General features: G+C 39.6%; 1 protein-coding gene across 2 annotated transcripts in view; it reads right to left on the bottom strand.

Moving 5' to 3' along the window:
- LOC134359492 (tyrosine-protein phosphatase non-receptor type 12-like) overlaps positions 1-17479 on the bottom strand; it is a 116906-nt gene that overhangs the window by 14818 nt on the left and 84609 nt on the right. For both annotated transcript variants that reach the window (XM_063072824.1, XM_063072825.1), the window contains exons 13-16: positions 10916-11862; positions 4988-5065; positions 3496-3593; positions 3347-3377 (exon numbers count right to left, since the gene is read on the bottom strand). In XM_063072824.1, the coding sequence (XP_062928894.1) occupies positions 3347-3377; positions 3496-3593; positions 4988-5065; positions 10916-11862 (1154 nt within the window). The remainder of the gene's footprint in view (positions 1-3346; positions 3378-3495; positions 3594-4987; positions 5066-10915; positions 11863-17479) is intronic.

Raw genomic sequence — 17479 nt, forward strand, 5'->3', positions numbered from 1 at the left:
GCAATTGCAGATGGGGTTTAATCTAGACAGGTGTGAGTAGTTGCACTTTGTTAAATGCAAGAGGAAAGTAAATAGTAATTTGTAGGAGCATTGATGTACAAGGGGATCTTAGGGTGCAAGTCCATATCTCCTGAAAGCAGTGACACAAGTGGAGAAGATAATAAAGATGACATTTGGTATGCTTGCCTTCATCAGTCAGGGTATAAAATATAAAGTTGTAAAATTCATGTTTCAGGTGTAGAAAACTTTGGTTAGGCCACATGTGGAGTGTTGTTTGCAGTTCTGGTTGCAATATTGCATTAAGGCTGTAGAAGCTTTGGACAGGATGCAGAAGAGATTCACTCATATGCTGCTTGTATTAATTCTGATGCTGATGAAACCTAGAGTCATTGGTTCCGGGTCTTTCAGCATCAGACACCTTTGCCAGATGACCCAGTCAAGTTGATCAGGCGCCAGCTTGTGTCCCAGCAGCATGGTTCACGGGTCACACCTCTTGATCCATAGCCATCTGGAGGCACACTCAGCAGCCTGTGATGGTCCTCTTTGCAGACCCATGATGCCAAGGAGACAGTAGGTTCTGCACAGCAAGCAAGCCAGCAAAACCTCTACACCCCACCTCTACAGACTTGCAAAGTGCCCTCCACCCCCATCTCTGGCACTGCTCTACCAGCTCCTGGTATTTGGCCCTCTTGTGTTTGAACTCCTCCTCAAAGCAGTCTTCAAGGCATTATCAGTTCTACCATGGTCTTTGAGGTTTCTTACAGAATGACCATGTCAGGGCTCAGTGATGATGTTGATGTGATGAAATCAGGAAACTTTAGTTGCTTACCAAGATAGACTTTCAGTTGCCAGTCAGACGCCGTGGTCAGCAAGCTGACGCTGTGCTTGGTCTCCAGATTTGACAAAGTTATGGCTTTCTGGCTTAGCGGAGGTGCCAAATGTTGTTAATGACCAAGCAGATATTTTCAGCCACTGCCTTCAGCACTGGGCCAGTGGCCTCCCAGGGCTTTTGGGCAGCTGCTGAGGATGTGCTACAGGGGTGCCTCTGCCAGAGCACAGGGAACATGATAGTGCCTCGCTTTTGCTCCAAGCAAAAAAGTTCAATGGACTAGGCAGGACCGTACACAGGCTGGATCATGAACTTGAGGCGCTGGGGTTCTAACTGCCAGATGTTGGACCAGATCTTCCACTTCAACGCACCCTCCCACATAATTCAAGCTCCCTGCTGCCCCATTCCAACCATTCTGGTGGTACACACTTCTTCAACAGCTGCTCGCACCTCTTCCTGGACCAGTTTGTGTCTGTGCCTGTCCTATGTCTTGTTCATGTGGATTGAAGCAAAGCTGACTAGATGCCACTGTCCCTACCAGATTCCTGTGGCTCAGACAAGGCTCAGCTATCTCCACTGTGTCCTGGGCTTTCCACTTTCTACCTGTCCGGACCCTCAATGCCTGCTGTCGAGACTTTGGGTCGCTGGAATCTCTATACAACAGCAATTCTATTGTACAAGAAACCATAACCTCTTCATTTAGGCTACCGAATGGAAGCTGCAGTTTATTCGTCTTCCCATACAGAGCAATGCTGCTCAGAGTACATTGGGCGGGGGGGGGGGCTCAACCATTTTTGAAAGTAGCTATTGCTCTTTCAAGAGTCTCAATTATTTACGTTTGTACCACATATACCAGCACTGGCTGGAGGATGCCATGCTGGTAGATTCATGCCATGAACTTGCCAGGTAGACCTGATCTGTCCACACATTTCAGCCAGACTTTAACTCCTTAGTTGTTTTCTGGATGGCAGCCACATCACAGACTGCAGTCACAAACCTTCACCAGGCTCTTGACTAGTTTCTCAGATGGATGGGATAGCAATACCATCTAAGGAGAAACGGAACTTGTCCACGAGTCTGCCTTTCTTTAACACCAGAGACCTGGATTTCTCTGGATTAAAGATCATTCTTGCCCATGTGATGAACCTCTCTAGCCCCTGGAGGATCCATCTAGTGCCTAGAGTTGATGTCATTGTCACCAGGAGATCATACATGAAGCACCAATTGGGGGCTGCTGCACGCCTGTCTTAGTACACTCCACTTCGGTTGCCTTAACCACTGTGTTCATGTTTTTAATTAGGAAGTATTAATTCTACGGCAAAGTTGGAAAAAAATTTTCGATTATTTTCTCTGGAGTATTGGAGGCAGGGCACATTGAAATTCATTTAGTAGAGATCTGAAAACAGGCAACATACAAAGGCAATGTTAAATTAAGTTTATAAAGTGTTTGGGCATATATCTATGGTATTCCATCTAATTTTGGAGTGAAGGTCCCCAAAAGGATGTACAAGAGATTTCCGATAATAGTTCTAGACCACAAACATGAGACTGTAGATGCAGGAGTTGTTTGCCTTAAAGAATTGACAGGAGTGTACAATGTCACATTAGACACACAAATAGCTGTTGTCATTAGCAGATGATTTGAAGACCTGGAGGCACAGACTAAAAGCAATTGACAAAGGTTTTAAGATTAATCATAGTAAAATCCCACTAAATAATTTGCTGTCTTGAATCAGTGGAAGGAATTTTTGAGTAGGAAAAATCTTTAGAAAGTTTAAACTAAAACACGTATAACAAAAACTGCTGATCACAGGAGTCATGATTCTGAATACATTTTGGACCAAGGCTGCAATGCATTCTATCAACAGAGTGCTCCGCAGAAACCCACATTTGCCAAAACTGCAATCTTCACCACTTAGACAAGAGCTGCAGGAGAATATTTCCATCTCCAGTTTGCCAAATCTCACAATATCCTGGCCTAACAAAAACAACTACTACCAAAATCATTGTCCAGCATTATGTACAGACCTTCACTAATGGATTTCTCAAAAAAGTTAGCATCTGAAGAGATTAAGGTTACTTAAAACACTCTGCTGAACTGAATTTCCTCAATTACAGAATGTAGAAGAGCAATTTATTCTGTTTCATGTTTAAGAGAAAACAATGACTCTGGACGCATTATTTCAAAACCTTTCTAAAGGGTTTTCCCACCTTTTAAGCCTGGATTTGTTGTCCACTAACTAATGGGAATGGACAGTGACATTGAGTCAACAACTCTATTATTGTTAGATCAAATAACTATCAAGTTAGGAAAAATAAACACCTTCATCTTCGTTCATTCAGCGATTTGTTTACAATAAGAACTTTATCACCTTAAAATTTAAAGAAGGAATATATTCATGCCACAAGCACAACAAAGCATCTTAAGGGCAGAGAAGGCAACTTTTCATTCAGTAAATACATTTTAAATGAATCAGCAAAAGAGTAAACACTAATTTAAAAATGCTGTTTACTCACTTTTTCTTTGACTTCGCGGATTTTTTAGGCTCTGCTTAAAAAAAGGAAAAGTATTTAAACATCTTTTAAAAATGGAATATGATTATTAATAATTGCTTTTGATTTGCTTAAATATGGCATTACATTATACAGGTGCACAAAACCATTACCTTACTCCTCACCATCTTGGCTTGCTCAACGGACTGTGGTTGTGGAAAGCCACCCCATTCTGCAGACTTTCCAATATGAACAGATCTAACAGGAGCATCTAGAAAAATACCCAACATTTTAATTAAAATTGATTAATGTTATAAGGAAAATTCAAACCATTGAACAAAAATTTAAATACACTTTTAAATTGTTAAATTTCATTTTCACTACAAAATCTGCTGCAACAATGAATCTTGGAAATAATGCCCATAAACTACAAGTTATCACTATATTATTGCTATTACAACAATGGAAATCTGCCTTTACAGAGTTCACAAATCACTACACAAAAAAAAATTGAAATACGGAATAATATTTGCTCTCACAGACTTGTGTGAAAAAACAAGTAAACAAATTTTTATTTTCTGTCACATGGGCAAACAATTGTGGCTTCACATTGCAGAAGAACACAACATGTACAGTTTTCCGGGAAGTCAACCGTCCCCATTGTGTAGGGGTCACTTGTATCACATTAAAACTTGGATTATTAACCATAATCCACTTATGTGTAGTATTAATCTTTTGCTCAAGTAAATGGGAAGATATCAATAGAATAAAAATAGTGGGAAAATTATATACAATGGATCAAATTGAAAAGAGAACAGCCCAACAGAAGGCTTCATTCAGTGTTCATATTTAAAGTATAGTTAGGGAATGTGATTGAAAACAACTCCCTGTAGTGGTGCGCAGCTAAAACTAAGTTTGGACATATTTTAGTCATTACAGTAAAACTCCATTAAGCCATCACACTTGGGGGATTTCAATGATGCAGAACTCAGATTTTCTAGACTACTAGAAGTTATCACTATAATACTCCAACACAATTCACTTTTCAAAAGTTGCTGACAGCAAATAGTATTTTCCCAAGACTCAAGTGAGCTTCTAAGGAGCGTGGGAACCAAGGCTCTAATAAGTGATCTGTAGCACAGGAATCAGTTCTCTGAGCTTGATGCCAAAAACAATCCAGATTTCAAAGAGCTGGACATTAAATTGTAGTTTTACTGCATGAGCCATATGGTTTCTGCATAGCACAATCCAGTAGGAAACAAATAATAGTACAACAAATGTTACCATTTAAATTCATTGCCACTAGAGTACGCCACAATCAGCCAAAAAAACTTGCTATTTTTTAAAAATCTGTAGATACCTGGCAATCTCACAAAGTTCAATCCTGAAAAATTAAATCTCAAATTGTAACCAAATTATATTTGACTGCAAACTTATTTCACCTTGAGATTTTCTACACATGTCAAGTACTTATCCAAAGTAAAAGGCAGCAGTTACTCAACTGAATTCTCTATTTTTATTACTTTTTAAAGAAGAAAATCAATTTTGCCTCAACTCATAAGTGGCTGAAAGAGGCCGTGAGGAAATGCACAGCACCAATATCTACATAAATGGAATAAGTGACTAAGTAATTCTTTAACAATGAAAGGAAGTGTAAAGCTTTACCAGATTCGTTAGCCACAACAAAAGATTCAGGTGTTCTTTCTGGCAAAGGGGGTGGACTATCTTCTTTGTTCCCAGTACCTTTCAAAATAAAATTTTAAAATTTATTTTGGAATACTGTATTACTGTTCAGGTTTGCAGCCTTTTTTGTTTTCACCAGGCATTGAAAGTGCATTAGCCTAACATATGCCACTATGAAGATTTCAGGCATTAAATAAAATTCATTTACTAACTCCAGAATACAGGAGGTATTGCAGTTACTTCAAAATCTGAGTTGCATACATTGATACATTTAAATATATGTTTCTGCAAACACAAAGGAGCAAGGATGAAGCAATCACACAAAGTTGCAGTTTATAAAATAAATACAGCATTGTCTTAGATGTGCTGTATCAAGCAATATATAAACAGAAAATACTGGCAACATTTTGCAAGTGAGGCAGCACCTATAGAGAAATGCAGTAAACCTTTGAGGTTGAAGAGTCTTTGCCACAAATAGGAGAGAGACAACGATAAGTTAGTTAAATGTTAGCACAGGACGGATAGAAAGGAGACAACAGTGCTGCTGCTTCACACCAGGGAGCCAGGTAAGAGTCTGGCTGCATATCGCATTTCTGCTGAAATCTGCATATTCACTTCATAACTGAAGTTTCTCCAGAAGCTCCATTTTCTTCTCACTTCACATAAATGTGCCAAGTTAACTGGCTATTATAAACTACAGTGACAAGATGAATCAAAAGAGAAGTTAATGGACACATGAAAGAGAGAATATGTTGCAAGGAATAAAGTACAGAGGGAACCTGACTAATAGGATTGCTCCCTTGGGAACCAGCATGGACTCCATGGGCCTAATAGCTTCATTTATGCTGTTAGAAGTAGAAATCAAATGAAATTGCTCCCTTAGGAAGCAGCATGAATTCAATGGGCTGAATGGTTTCATTCTGTGTGTTAGAAATAGAAATTAAAGGACAATCTCTGATGCAATTAAGTTAAGGTTGCCATGGGGATGAGACACCACAGTAATATGGTGATCAGATTAATAAGTTAGAAAAAAGAACACGCCGCAATGTGAAAGTTATGAAATGCAGTACTTTAAAGAACCCCGAGTAGGTCAGAGCCTGGTCACAGACAGAAGTTCAGTCAGTTTCACAAATGGATGACCCACAACAGAATTGCTATACAAGAAAACAAGAGAGCAAGAAAACAGAAACTGTAGAATATAAGAGACACCTGCATAGATCATCTCCGTTCACTACAATCTCTCAGCTGTCTCAATTAAACTTCCTCCTGTAAGACTGACATTCCATTTTCAGTTTCTCTATATCTGTCACGTTGATTTCAATGACAAAACTTTTCACATTTGCGCCTCAAAGCTATCTTTTTTTTTAAATTCTGAATTGTGGTTTCCTTTCTACTACAGCTGACACAGCCACTGGTATCTTTTCTATTTCACCTCTGTTCTTACCTCTTTTCCTATAGACAGTTATCCTAATCCTCTTTCTATTTCACCATATTCAATAGATCATGTTTCACAATCTCCAATACCTTCAATAGTCATAGTCATACTTTATTAATTCCAGGGGAAATTAGTTTTCGTTACAGTTGCACCATAAATAATAAATAGTAATAGAACCATAAATAGTTAAATAGTAATATATAAATTATGCCAGTAAATTATGAAATAAGTTCAGGACCAGCCTATCGGCTCAGAGTGTCTGACCCTCCAAGGGAGGAGATGTAAAGTTTGATGGCCACAGGCAGGAATGATTTCCTATGACGCTCTGTGCTGCATCTCGGAGGAATGAGTCTCTGGCTGAATGTACTCCTGTGCCCACCCAGTACCTTATGTAGTGGATGGGAAATATTGACCAAGATGGCATGCAACTTAGACAGCGTCCTTAGATTTTACCACCGCATATTGACTTCATTTTCAACATTGCAAAGGAACTGCCTCTTATATTACTTTATTGTCGCCAAACAATTGATACTAGAGCATACAATTATCACAGCGATATTTGATTCTGCGCTTCGTGCTCCCTGGAGTACAAATTGATAATAAATATAATAAAAAATTTAAATTATAAATCATAAATAGAAAATAGAAAAGGGAAAATAAGGTAGTGCAAAAAAAAAACCAAGAGGCAGATCCGGTTATTTGGAGGGTACGGCCCAGATCCAGGTCAGGATCTGTTCAGCAGTCTTATCACAGTCGGAAAGAAGCTGTTCCCAAATCTGGCCGTACGTGTCTTCAGGCTCCCGAGCCTTCTCCCAGAGGGAAGAGGGACGAAAAAGTGTGTTGGCTGGGTGGGTCGTGTCCTTGATTATCCTGGCAGCACTGCTCTGACAGCGTACGGTGTAAAGTGAGTCCAAGGACGGAAGATTGGTTTGTATGATGTGCTGGGCTGTGTTCACGATCTTCTGCAGCTTCTTCCGGTCTTGGACAGGACAACTTCCATGCCAGGTTGTGATGCACCCTAGAAGAATGCTTTCTACGGTGCAACTATAAAAATTAGTGAGGATTTTAGGGGACAGGCCAAATTTCTTTAGCTTTCTCAGGAAGTAAAGACGCTGGTGGGCCTTCTTGGCAGTGAACTCTGCTTGGTTGGACCAAGTCAGGTCATTTGTGATATTGACCCCAAGGAACTTAAAACTTTTGACTTTATTCTACAGTATCTGGTTTCTTGCTTTCCTGTGGGTCTGCTGTGGGTCATCCATTTGTGAAATTGACTGAACTTCTCTCTGTGATCATGCTCTGACCTACTACGGGTTCTTTAACCAGCTCACTGGTCAGCTCCCATGTTCACTAACTACACTCATTTTCACAACAATTTCTCATGTAATCCCAAAGAGGCAAGATTCCCTTTAACACCACTCTGGAAACTACACAATCCTTACAGATGAAGAGGTAAACCAGTTACCGTATTCAATTGCATGTATGTGTCTGGGCCCCGCAGGCAAGTGCAATTACAAAGAAAGCACAACAGCACCTCTACATCCTTAGGAGTTTGCGAAGATTCAGCATGTCATATAAAACTGAGAAACTTCTATAGATATGTGGTGGAGAGTATATTAACAGGCTGCATCACAGCCTGGTATGGAAACAACAACACCCTTCAATGGAAAATCCTACAAAAATTGGTGCACATGGCCCAAACCATCACAGGTAAAGCTCTCCCCACGACTGCACATCTACATGAAACGCTGTCACAGGAAAGCAGTTTCTATCACCAGGGACCCCACCATCCAAGACATGCTCTCCTCTCGCTGCTGCCTTCAGGAAGGTGGTACACGAGCCTCAGGACTCACATCATCAGATTCAGGAACAGTTACTACCCCTCAACCATCAGGTTTCCTTGAACAAAAAGGGATAACTTCACTTGCCCCATCACTGAAATGTTACTACATCCAATCGACTCATTTTCAAGATCTCTTCATCTCATGTTCTCAACGTTTATATATCATTTTCTTTTTGTATTTGTACCGTTCACTGTCTTTTGCAGTGGTTGAACACCCAAGTTTGTGTTGTCTGCCATTGATTCTATTATAGTTATTATTCTATGAACTTATAGAGTATGCCTGCAAGAAAATGAATTTCAGAATTGTATATGGTGTCATAAATATACTTTGATAATAAATTTACTTTGAACTTTGAATTTAGTTGCAATACTTTTGTGGTTCAACAGCGCAGCCCCTCTATACTGGAGAAAACAAATGTAGATGGATGTGAAGCAGCAGTTATTGTCCACAGAGCCAGTCTCTTAATTTCTGCTGCCTACACCTTCAATTCTTCATTCCACCCTTACCAACCTGGCTGTGCCCTCCTAAGATATTACAAGATCCAAGTGAAGCCTGAACAACAGGGCCTCATTTACAATCTGGCCATCACGTAGCTTTCTAAATTCAATGTTGAATTTAGCATCTGGAGACAATTTGCTTTTTTGTTTGTACAAGAAACTACCAGTTCTGCTAGAATCCTTCCATCTGTAATAGTTACTCAGGATTTACTTTTAATCCACTCAAGTAATATAAAACTGATCTGCAGATATTCCCTACAGCTCTGCACCTCATAACTTGTGTTTCTTTGTGTCTTTTCTCTCTAACTAGCCTCATCATTTAATTGGCTAACTTACTTCAAAAACTTATCCCCACAGCAGCCCTGGCCTCACCCTATCAGATTTTCCTCTCATCCCGACGTTTCCTCTCTGCGAATTGTCTAGTTTTCCTGTCTTTTTTAATTCAAATAAAGGGTCTTCAATTGGAAATGCTAATTCTGTTCCTCTTTGCATAAATGCTGTCTGATTTTGTTCATTGCTTCAAGTATACTATTTTTATTTCAGCCTTGCATAATTCAAACAAAGAGTGGTTGATATCAAATGAAGCCAGATAGGGTATGTCAGTTGACCAAAAATATTAATGCAATCAATGAAAATAATTTAACAAACAGCACAACTATGGCAACAACTTTTTCTTTTAAAGACACGAGCATTCATTTTAAATGGAAAATGCTCATGCACAATACAAGCCAATAATTTCACTTCAACATTTAGTCAAATACCAAAAAGCAGTTCAAAAGTTAAGAATTTTGCCATAAAATCTCTCAGGCACAAGAAATCCAGATACAATTATGAACTTTTTGCCCAGTAGTTGTAATTGGTGGTTTGGCTCATCTACGCCATTGCACAGGTTTGCTTGTGCAATCCGGACCACGTGAGCACACCAAGAGCTGCTTTAATGCATTTGTTTTTGTCAGTTAGTCTCACTTTGCCCAGTTTGCCATTAAGCTGCAATTTCCACCAGTCCGATGTATCAGTCTTTCTCAGGCTGCATGCCCATCACACAAAAAAAGTCAAGGAAGTAAAACACAAACATATCAAGTGCAAATACAGTGCATTTCATCTTAACATTTTACCAATAAAAGTGATGCACATGCTTGCCCATTGTGAATCTTAGCACTGAGTTCAAGATGCCCTTTACTTACTTAAAAGTGCAATTAGTCATATCTAATTCTTCACTAGTCGCCAGGGTAGTAAATTTTGACAATTCTAAATTAACAAGAGGTTTATGAGAATGTAGGGTATTTTTCTGTTTAAATTTGTAGATCAGTTGTTATTGCACAAATTGTGTCAGAACATTTTTGTTAGAAAAACAGCAATAATTCTGAGAGCAAGATCGTGAGAATAATCCATTTTCTTAAAGGAACCATCAGCAGTAAATGTGTATAATACGATCCCACTCCAAACCATTCTGAAAGGAAACTACTCCACATGTTAATCTACTATGACTGCCTGGAAGAGGTTGCCATTAAGGGTCAACATCGTCTAGAAACTGGCTAACACAGATCAGAAAGCATCAGTGCTCTTCATGACAAATGATAGCCTTTTTACATCCCTTAGAGGAGTCCTGTGCACCAGAAGAAACCACCCGTGCATATACCAGCGTGTGCTGCACTATTATAACCCTTGAATGATTCCAGCATCTTGGTTTCAATTTCTACCATATAATGCATCATTATCCCCATGCTTTCCCTGCATGCCTTTATAAAAGCCAATAAATTGAGGAAAGTAAAACCTCAACCCGACTTCAATAAGTTAAATGGATATCATTTGAATTTGAACAAGCTCATCATGTACAAAACTGTAACATCAACCCAGCTTGGATAAGCCCACAAAGTTCATAACCCACAACTAAGATATATAAGGCCTCAAAATGTCTGAATGCCCTATTTGCAAAGACCAAGGTGGCATAATAGCAATACGTTTTATTATTATCGCCATGACTGAGTTCAACTATCAGTAAAATAGCCTTGCTCTGCATAAAATCATGAAAAAGAACCAGAGGCCAACTGGGCAATATTTAATAAGTTATTACCTTCATTTCTACAAGAATAATTAAATCAAAGAAGCACATTCCTCAAATGAAGTAAATACTTACATTTTTCAGCTGCTAAATTTAAGGTAGTGGGTGGATGCTCTCGGGCAATAGACACAGGTGATATTTTTCTTGTTGAAGGGGTTTCATTTTGTATGGTTGCAGTAACAATGGCACTTGTTAAAATACTGGTAACATTTTTGGGTACTGTATTCCCAATGTCTATCTCTTCTGGCTCAGAGTCATCAGAATGGAGTGGATTAGTAAAACAGAGAGGCGGATTGTTTACACTCGTGTCCATTGCTACATGTGCAGATATCTTTATCGGTGATGGTTCTTCTGGTAGAGCAGCTGCTTGAGAAGAATGGTATTGATTGTTGTACAATTTATCACCTGTGGAATTCTTGCTTGAAGATGGGGTACATTCATGGCTTGGCTTGCTCCACACGGCATGAGCTCTCTCTTTAAGTGGTAACTGAATTGGTCTCAGGGCAACATCTGAATTCTTGTCTTCCTGAGTAGTATCAGAGTGTTGCAGGATTTCTGAATTTACTGAAATTTGTCCAGAGCTAGCTTCAGCTGATTTACTTGTTTGTTCCATCTCAGCTGCTGAAGTGGGTTTCACTTTATTCGATGGTAATCTATTAAGAGCACTGTTGGTATCAGGTGAGGATACGTCAAAGCTTTTAGGTCCTTCTTGGAGTGGTATCTTCTTTATTTCAATACTAAGTTTTCTTTCTAGCTTTTTCTCTATAGGTTCAATGTGTGCAGCAGAATTTTCAATTTGCTTGAAGGTATCTCCAGGTTTGTTGTAGTTTTCATTGAGGTCTGTGGGTAGTGGTGGTGTATACGAGTGCACAACTGGCTTGGGATGGTATCGGTCATTATCCTGCCACACAGTAGTAACAGCTGGATAAGCAGAGGGTGGGGAAGGAGTGAGGATGGGCGGGACAGGCTGGGGCTCTGGAGGCTGCAAGATTTCTTCTTTAGCATCTCCTTCTACCAGGCAACTAAAGGAATTATTGGTCAAGAAGAGAGGAGGAACACAGGAAGAAAAACAGAGGAATGGGTTAGGCAGTAGCACCATTTAAAAAGCCAATAAATAAATTTTTAACTTAAACAAAAAGCAAACACGATAAAAGTAAATACCTTAATATTATACTGAAAGGCAATTTGTTACATAGTAAATGGCAGACCGTTTACTGAAATTAAAAACAACATGCCACTAAAAGATACCCACTACTTATTTACAGCTGCTGAAATAGCAGTAGTGTACAGTAGTAGACACTTTCTTCTGCAAGTGAGAGTGGAGTGACAGTCCTAGTCATTTCTACCTGTGTGATCAAACTCAAAGTTCCAGAAAATTCCTAGAAACTGTTATTCCAACCATGCACCAATGAACCCTTTGTTGCTTCCTGGCTATAGTTAATCTGCTATAAATTTAGCAATACCTTTTATTTCAATGGGTTGGAACATGCTAAGTTTTCAGGTTACATTTTAATGACTGAATTTAATTAACTAATATATTGATTTTAAATCATTTAATTCAACCATTTTATCTATATTTCTAGAGCCTGTGATTTTAATAAGTACTGTTAATTTCTAATGTCCAAATTCTTCTAAACATTCTATCAGCCAGAGAGCCTTGATTACTTGTCAAAACATTTCTTGGATCAGGGCTTACCATTTACACCTAGAAAGGCAAGCCCACATGCATCCCTGAAAAGGAGCAAGCTCTGGAAACGACATTTCACTGCAGGCAAAAAGCTGAGGGTGTAGCAATGAATGGGGACAGCTTATTCAGGTAGATTAGATCAAGCAACCCATGGGTTACAAGAAGGCAGCCTGATGCAGGATGTGGCCTCTGGGCAGGTGAATTAGTTGCATTTCTTAATGTGTTTGGCAATTACCTCAAGTTGATTTTCTGCCCATCTTTTAAATGTCTAAGAACAAAAGACAAAATGCTGGTGGAACTCAGCAGGCTAGGCAGCATCTATGATAAAAGAGTAAACAGTCAATGTTGTTTCGGGCTGAGGCCCTTCTTCAGGACTCAACCTGATGAAGCATCTCGGCCCAAAATGTTAACTGTTTACTCATTTCCATACATGCTGCCTAGTCTACTGAGTTCCTCCAGCATTTTGTGAGTGTTGCTTGGATTTCCTGCATCTTCAAATTTTCTTGTGCTTGTAAGAACAAAACAATTGTTTTATGCTCTGAAATGTTCGCTCATGAAAACCACTGGGCAAAGTAAAATCAACAGTTCAGTTCCACTGTGGTGTTACAAGACATCACACCATACAAGCCTGTTGTTGCACTGACCAACCACTGTACAATTTTCAACTTCTCTGCAACAGCACAGCAGGTACACACAAAATAAAAATAGCTTTTCAACCATAATAGGCCCAACAGAAATAACCTTCCATGTTCACAATCAAATTGCATACTCAATCATGAAAATGTAAATAATTACATCGTTTTGCCTGATATCCAATTGACAACCAGCAAATATTATGAAATATAATTGTGCTGAAAGCTTGCAATTTCACCTTACGAAACCCTTTTTGACAAACTACCTCCCCCCACCAAAGTATTATGGCCTTTGGGTTATGAAAATCCAAAATTCACAGATCACTACAGAAATCACAGATTTTTGTGTGAAGTAAAGTGTGATTATTTTTGCAATTTTATGTCGGTAATACTACTTCCTGTTATGGAAAATAGTGATACAGACTGTTTACTAGGAACAGCCCTCTGTAATGCAAAGGTCACTTGTTTTCAAAACTCAGAAAAGTGTGAGCAGTGTCTTTCAATTTAAACTTTTGGGATGTATGCTTTTTAAATTACGCTCATGTATATATTTTTCCCGAACAACTGTTTTCTTCTTCATCTCCACCACATCTGCTCCCTGAATGCAGCTTTTCTTTCCAGGGACATCAGAGATGTCGTCCTCCTTCAAAGAATAGGGTTTCACTTCCTCCACCATCGACACTACCCTCACCCACATCTCCTCCATTTCCCAAAAAATCCATGCTCACTCCATCTTCCCGCTGCCTTAACATTGATAAGAGTTCCTCCTATCCTTACCTATCACCCCTTGAACCTCCACATCCAACAGATCATTCTCCACAACTTCCCATTTCTAAAGGGATTCCTCCACTAACTCCCTCTCTCCTGCTTTTCACGGGGATTGTTCTCTCTATGATCTCAAAAGCAGAACTTCCCAGCGACCAGATATTTTAATTCCAATTCCCATTCCAAAAAGTCAGCCAATGGCCTCCTCTTCTGCTATGCTGAAGTCACCCTCATGGTGGAGGAGCAACATCTTATATACCGTCTGGGTAGCACGGATTTAGATTTCCTTTTCCAGTAAAATAAGGATTTCCACTCTCCTTTTCCCCACTCTGGCCTCTTACCTGCCCATCACCTCCTCCTTCCCTTTCTCCTATGAGATTCCTTCTTCACCAGCCCTTTATCTTTCCTATCCACCTGGCTTCACCCATCAGTTACTAGCTATCCTTCTTCCCTTCTCCCGACACCTTTTTATTCTGATGTCTTCCCCCTTCCTTTCCAGCCCTGTGGATGGTTCTCAGCCCAAAACGTGGACTGTGTAGAATCTGCCCGACTTGTTGAGTTTGTCCAGCATTTTGTACGTGTTGCTTTGGATTTCCAGCATCTGCAGAATTTCTCATGTTTATTTTTCCTCCAGTTACTTTTTAATTAAATAGAAGTGGTTGTGATTTTAGTTCATCAGGCAATCAACCTATCTTCAGTCAATCTAGATGATTTCAGCAAATGAGGGAAAATTGAATTATTAAGTATTCATATACACAGCAGCTCTGTGATACAAGTTGGTGCAAGACTAAATTAAGAAAGAGAAAAAAGCTACAATGAAAAGTAAGAGATCAGAATTTATTCCCATAATCAAAGCAAACCAAATAATGTTCAGTTGATCTCAGACACTAATGCAGAAGACAGAGATCACTATATTTATTTTAAATGGAAATTACCAATTCAAAGCGTCAATTTTCTAAATCTATCTAAAACTAGATCTCCTATTAGGAAATGCAACAGGGCAGGTGACAGAGCTCTGTAATCTCAAAATTTCACTTTTAAAGGTCTCCCAATTACATATTTGCCAGAAAACAACCTGTCCCAGTCCACAAGTAACCCAAGGCAAAATTTACGGTCCAAGTTTGTGTAGGGGAATACTTTGCATCTGTTGATCATAATGCCACTTGTTTCAAGGTAAATCTGGAGAAGGATACGTCTGGTCCTCTGGTTGAGCTTCTAAATTGGAGAAAAGCAAACTTTGATCATATCAAAAAAGTGTAGGGCAAGAGTGCATTGGGGCAAGTTGTTTTCTGGCAAAGGTATACATGGTAATTGGGAGGCACTTAGAAGTGAAATTGAGAGTACAGAGTTTGTATGTTCCTGTCAGAATAAAAAGGCAAGGATAACAGGTGTAGGGAACCTTGGTTTTCGATAGATATTGAGGCCCTGGTTAAGAAAAAGATGCATAGCAAGTATAGACAGGTAGAAACAAATTAGGTATAAGAAATGCAAGAGAACACTTAAGAAATAAACCAGGAGGGCAAAAAGATGACAAGAGGTTGCTCTAGCAGACAAGGTGAAGGAGAATGCCAAGGGTTTCTCCAGATATATTAAGAACAAAAAGGACAGCAAGGGACAAAATTAGTCATCTTGAAGATAAGAGTGGAAATCTACCCATGGAGCCGAAAGAGATGGGAGAGATCTTAAATGGATATCTTGCATCTGTATTTACTCGGGAGACAAACAAGAGTCTATAGATGTGAGGCGATGTAGCAGCGAGGTCATGGACCCTATACATTTGCTGTCTTGAGGCAAATTAGGGTGGACAAGTCCCCAGGGCCTGACAATGTGTCCCCTTGGATATTTTAAAACATCCTTAGCCACAGGTGAGGTGTTGGAGGATAGCTAATGTTGCTCCATTGTTTAAGAAAGGCTCTAAGAATAAACCAGGAAATTATAGGCCAGTAAGCCTGACATCAGTAGTGGAAAAGTTACTGGAAGGTTTTCTAAGGAACCTGATCTTTAAGTATTTGGATAAACAAGAACTGATTAGGGAGTGTCAACATGGTTTTGTGTGTGGCAAGTTGTGTCTAACCAATCTTACAGAATTTTTTGAAGTTACCAGAAGTGCTGATAAAAGGTAAGGCAATGAATGTTGTCTAAATGGACTTTAGGATGGCCTTTGACAAGGTCCTGCACGGGAGGTTGGTCAAGAATATTCAGTCGCTTGGCATTCAAGATGAGGTAGGAAATTGGATTCAATGTTGGCTTCACAGAAGAAGCCACAGAGTGATTGTAGATGGCTGCATCTCTGATTGGAGGCCTGTGACCAGTGGAGTCCTTCAGGGATTGGTGCTGTGCCCGTTGTTATTTGTCATCTATGTCAACAATCTGGATGATAATGTGGTGACACAGAATGCTGGAGGAACTCAGCAGGCCAGGCAGCATCTATGTAAAAGAGGCCTGCTAAGTTCCTCCAGCATTTCGTGTGTGTTGCTTGGATTTCCAGCATCTGCAGATTTTCTCTTGTTTGTGATAACGTGGTAAACTTGATCAGCAAACCTGTGGATGGCACGAGGGTTGGGGGTATAGTCAACAGCAAGAAAGATGCAGTGGGATCTGGGTCAGCTGGAAAAATGAGCTGAAAAACATCAAATGGAATTTAATGAGGACAAGTGCAAGGTGTTGCACTTTGGGATGACCAAGCAGTGTAAATCTAACCTAGTGAGTGGTAGGGCACTGAGGAATGCAGTAGAAGAGGGATCTGGACATACAGATCCACAACTCCTTTAAAGTGGCGTCATACGTAGATAGGGTCGTAAAGAAAGCTTTTGGCATATTGGCCTTCATAAATCGATGTATTGAGTACAAGAGTTGGGATGTTATGTTGAAATTGTACAAGACGTTGGTGAGGCCTGATTTGGAATATTGTGTCCAGCTTTGGTCACCTACCTACGTGAAAGATGTAAATAAGATTGTAAGAGTGCAGAGAATATTTAGCAGGATGTTGCCAGGACTTAAGAACCTGAATTACAGGGAAAGATTGAACAGGTTAGGACTTCATTCCCTAGAATATAGAAGATTGACGGAAGATTTAACAGAGGTATATAAAATTATGAGGGGTAGAGATAGGGTAAATGCAAGTAGGCTTTTTCCACTAAGGATAGGTGAGACTACAACTAGAAGTTATGGGTTGAGGGTGAAAGGCGAAACATTTAAAAGAAACACGATAGAAAACTTCACTCAGCGGGTGGTGAGAGCGTGGAACGAACTGCCAGCGAAAATGATGAAGCCAGGGTCAATTTCAACATTTAAGAGCAATTGACAGGTACATGAATGGGAGAGGCATGCAGGGGCAAGGCCCAGGTGCAGGTCGATGGGACTAGGCAGATTAGTGGTTGAGCATAGACTAGATGAGCTGAAAGACATGTTACGGTGCTGTAATGATCTAGGATTCTAATTTTGTTTTCTAAAATGCATTCCAACAGAACTAAACTAAGCCAAGCCAAAGTTATTTTATGAATTGAAACTTCTTATGCTTAGAAGCCAGCAAATATAATTACTTCCTATAAACTA

The sequence above is a fragment of the Mobula hypostoma genome, chromosome 20 (assembly GCF_963921235.1).
Source record: "Mobula hypostoma chromosome 20, sMobHyp1.1, whole genome shotgun sequence".
In the NCBI taxonomy this organism is placed as follows: domain Eukaryota; kingdom Metazoa; phylum Chordata; class Chondrichthyes; order Myliobatiformes; family Myliobatidae; genus Mobula; species Mobula hypostoma.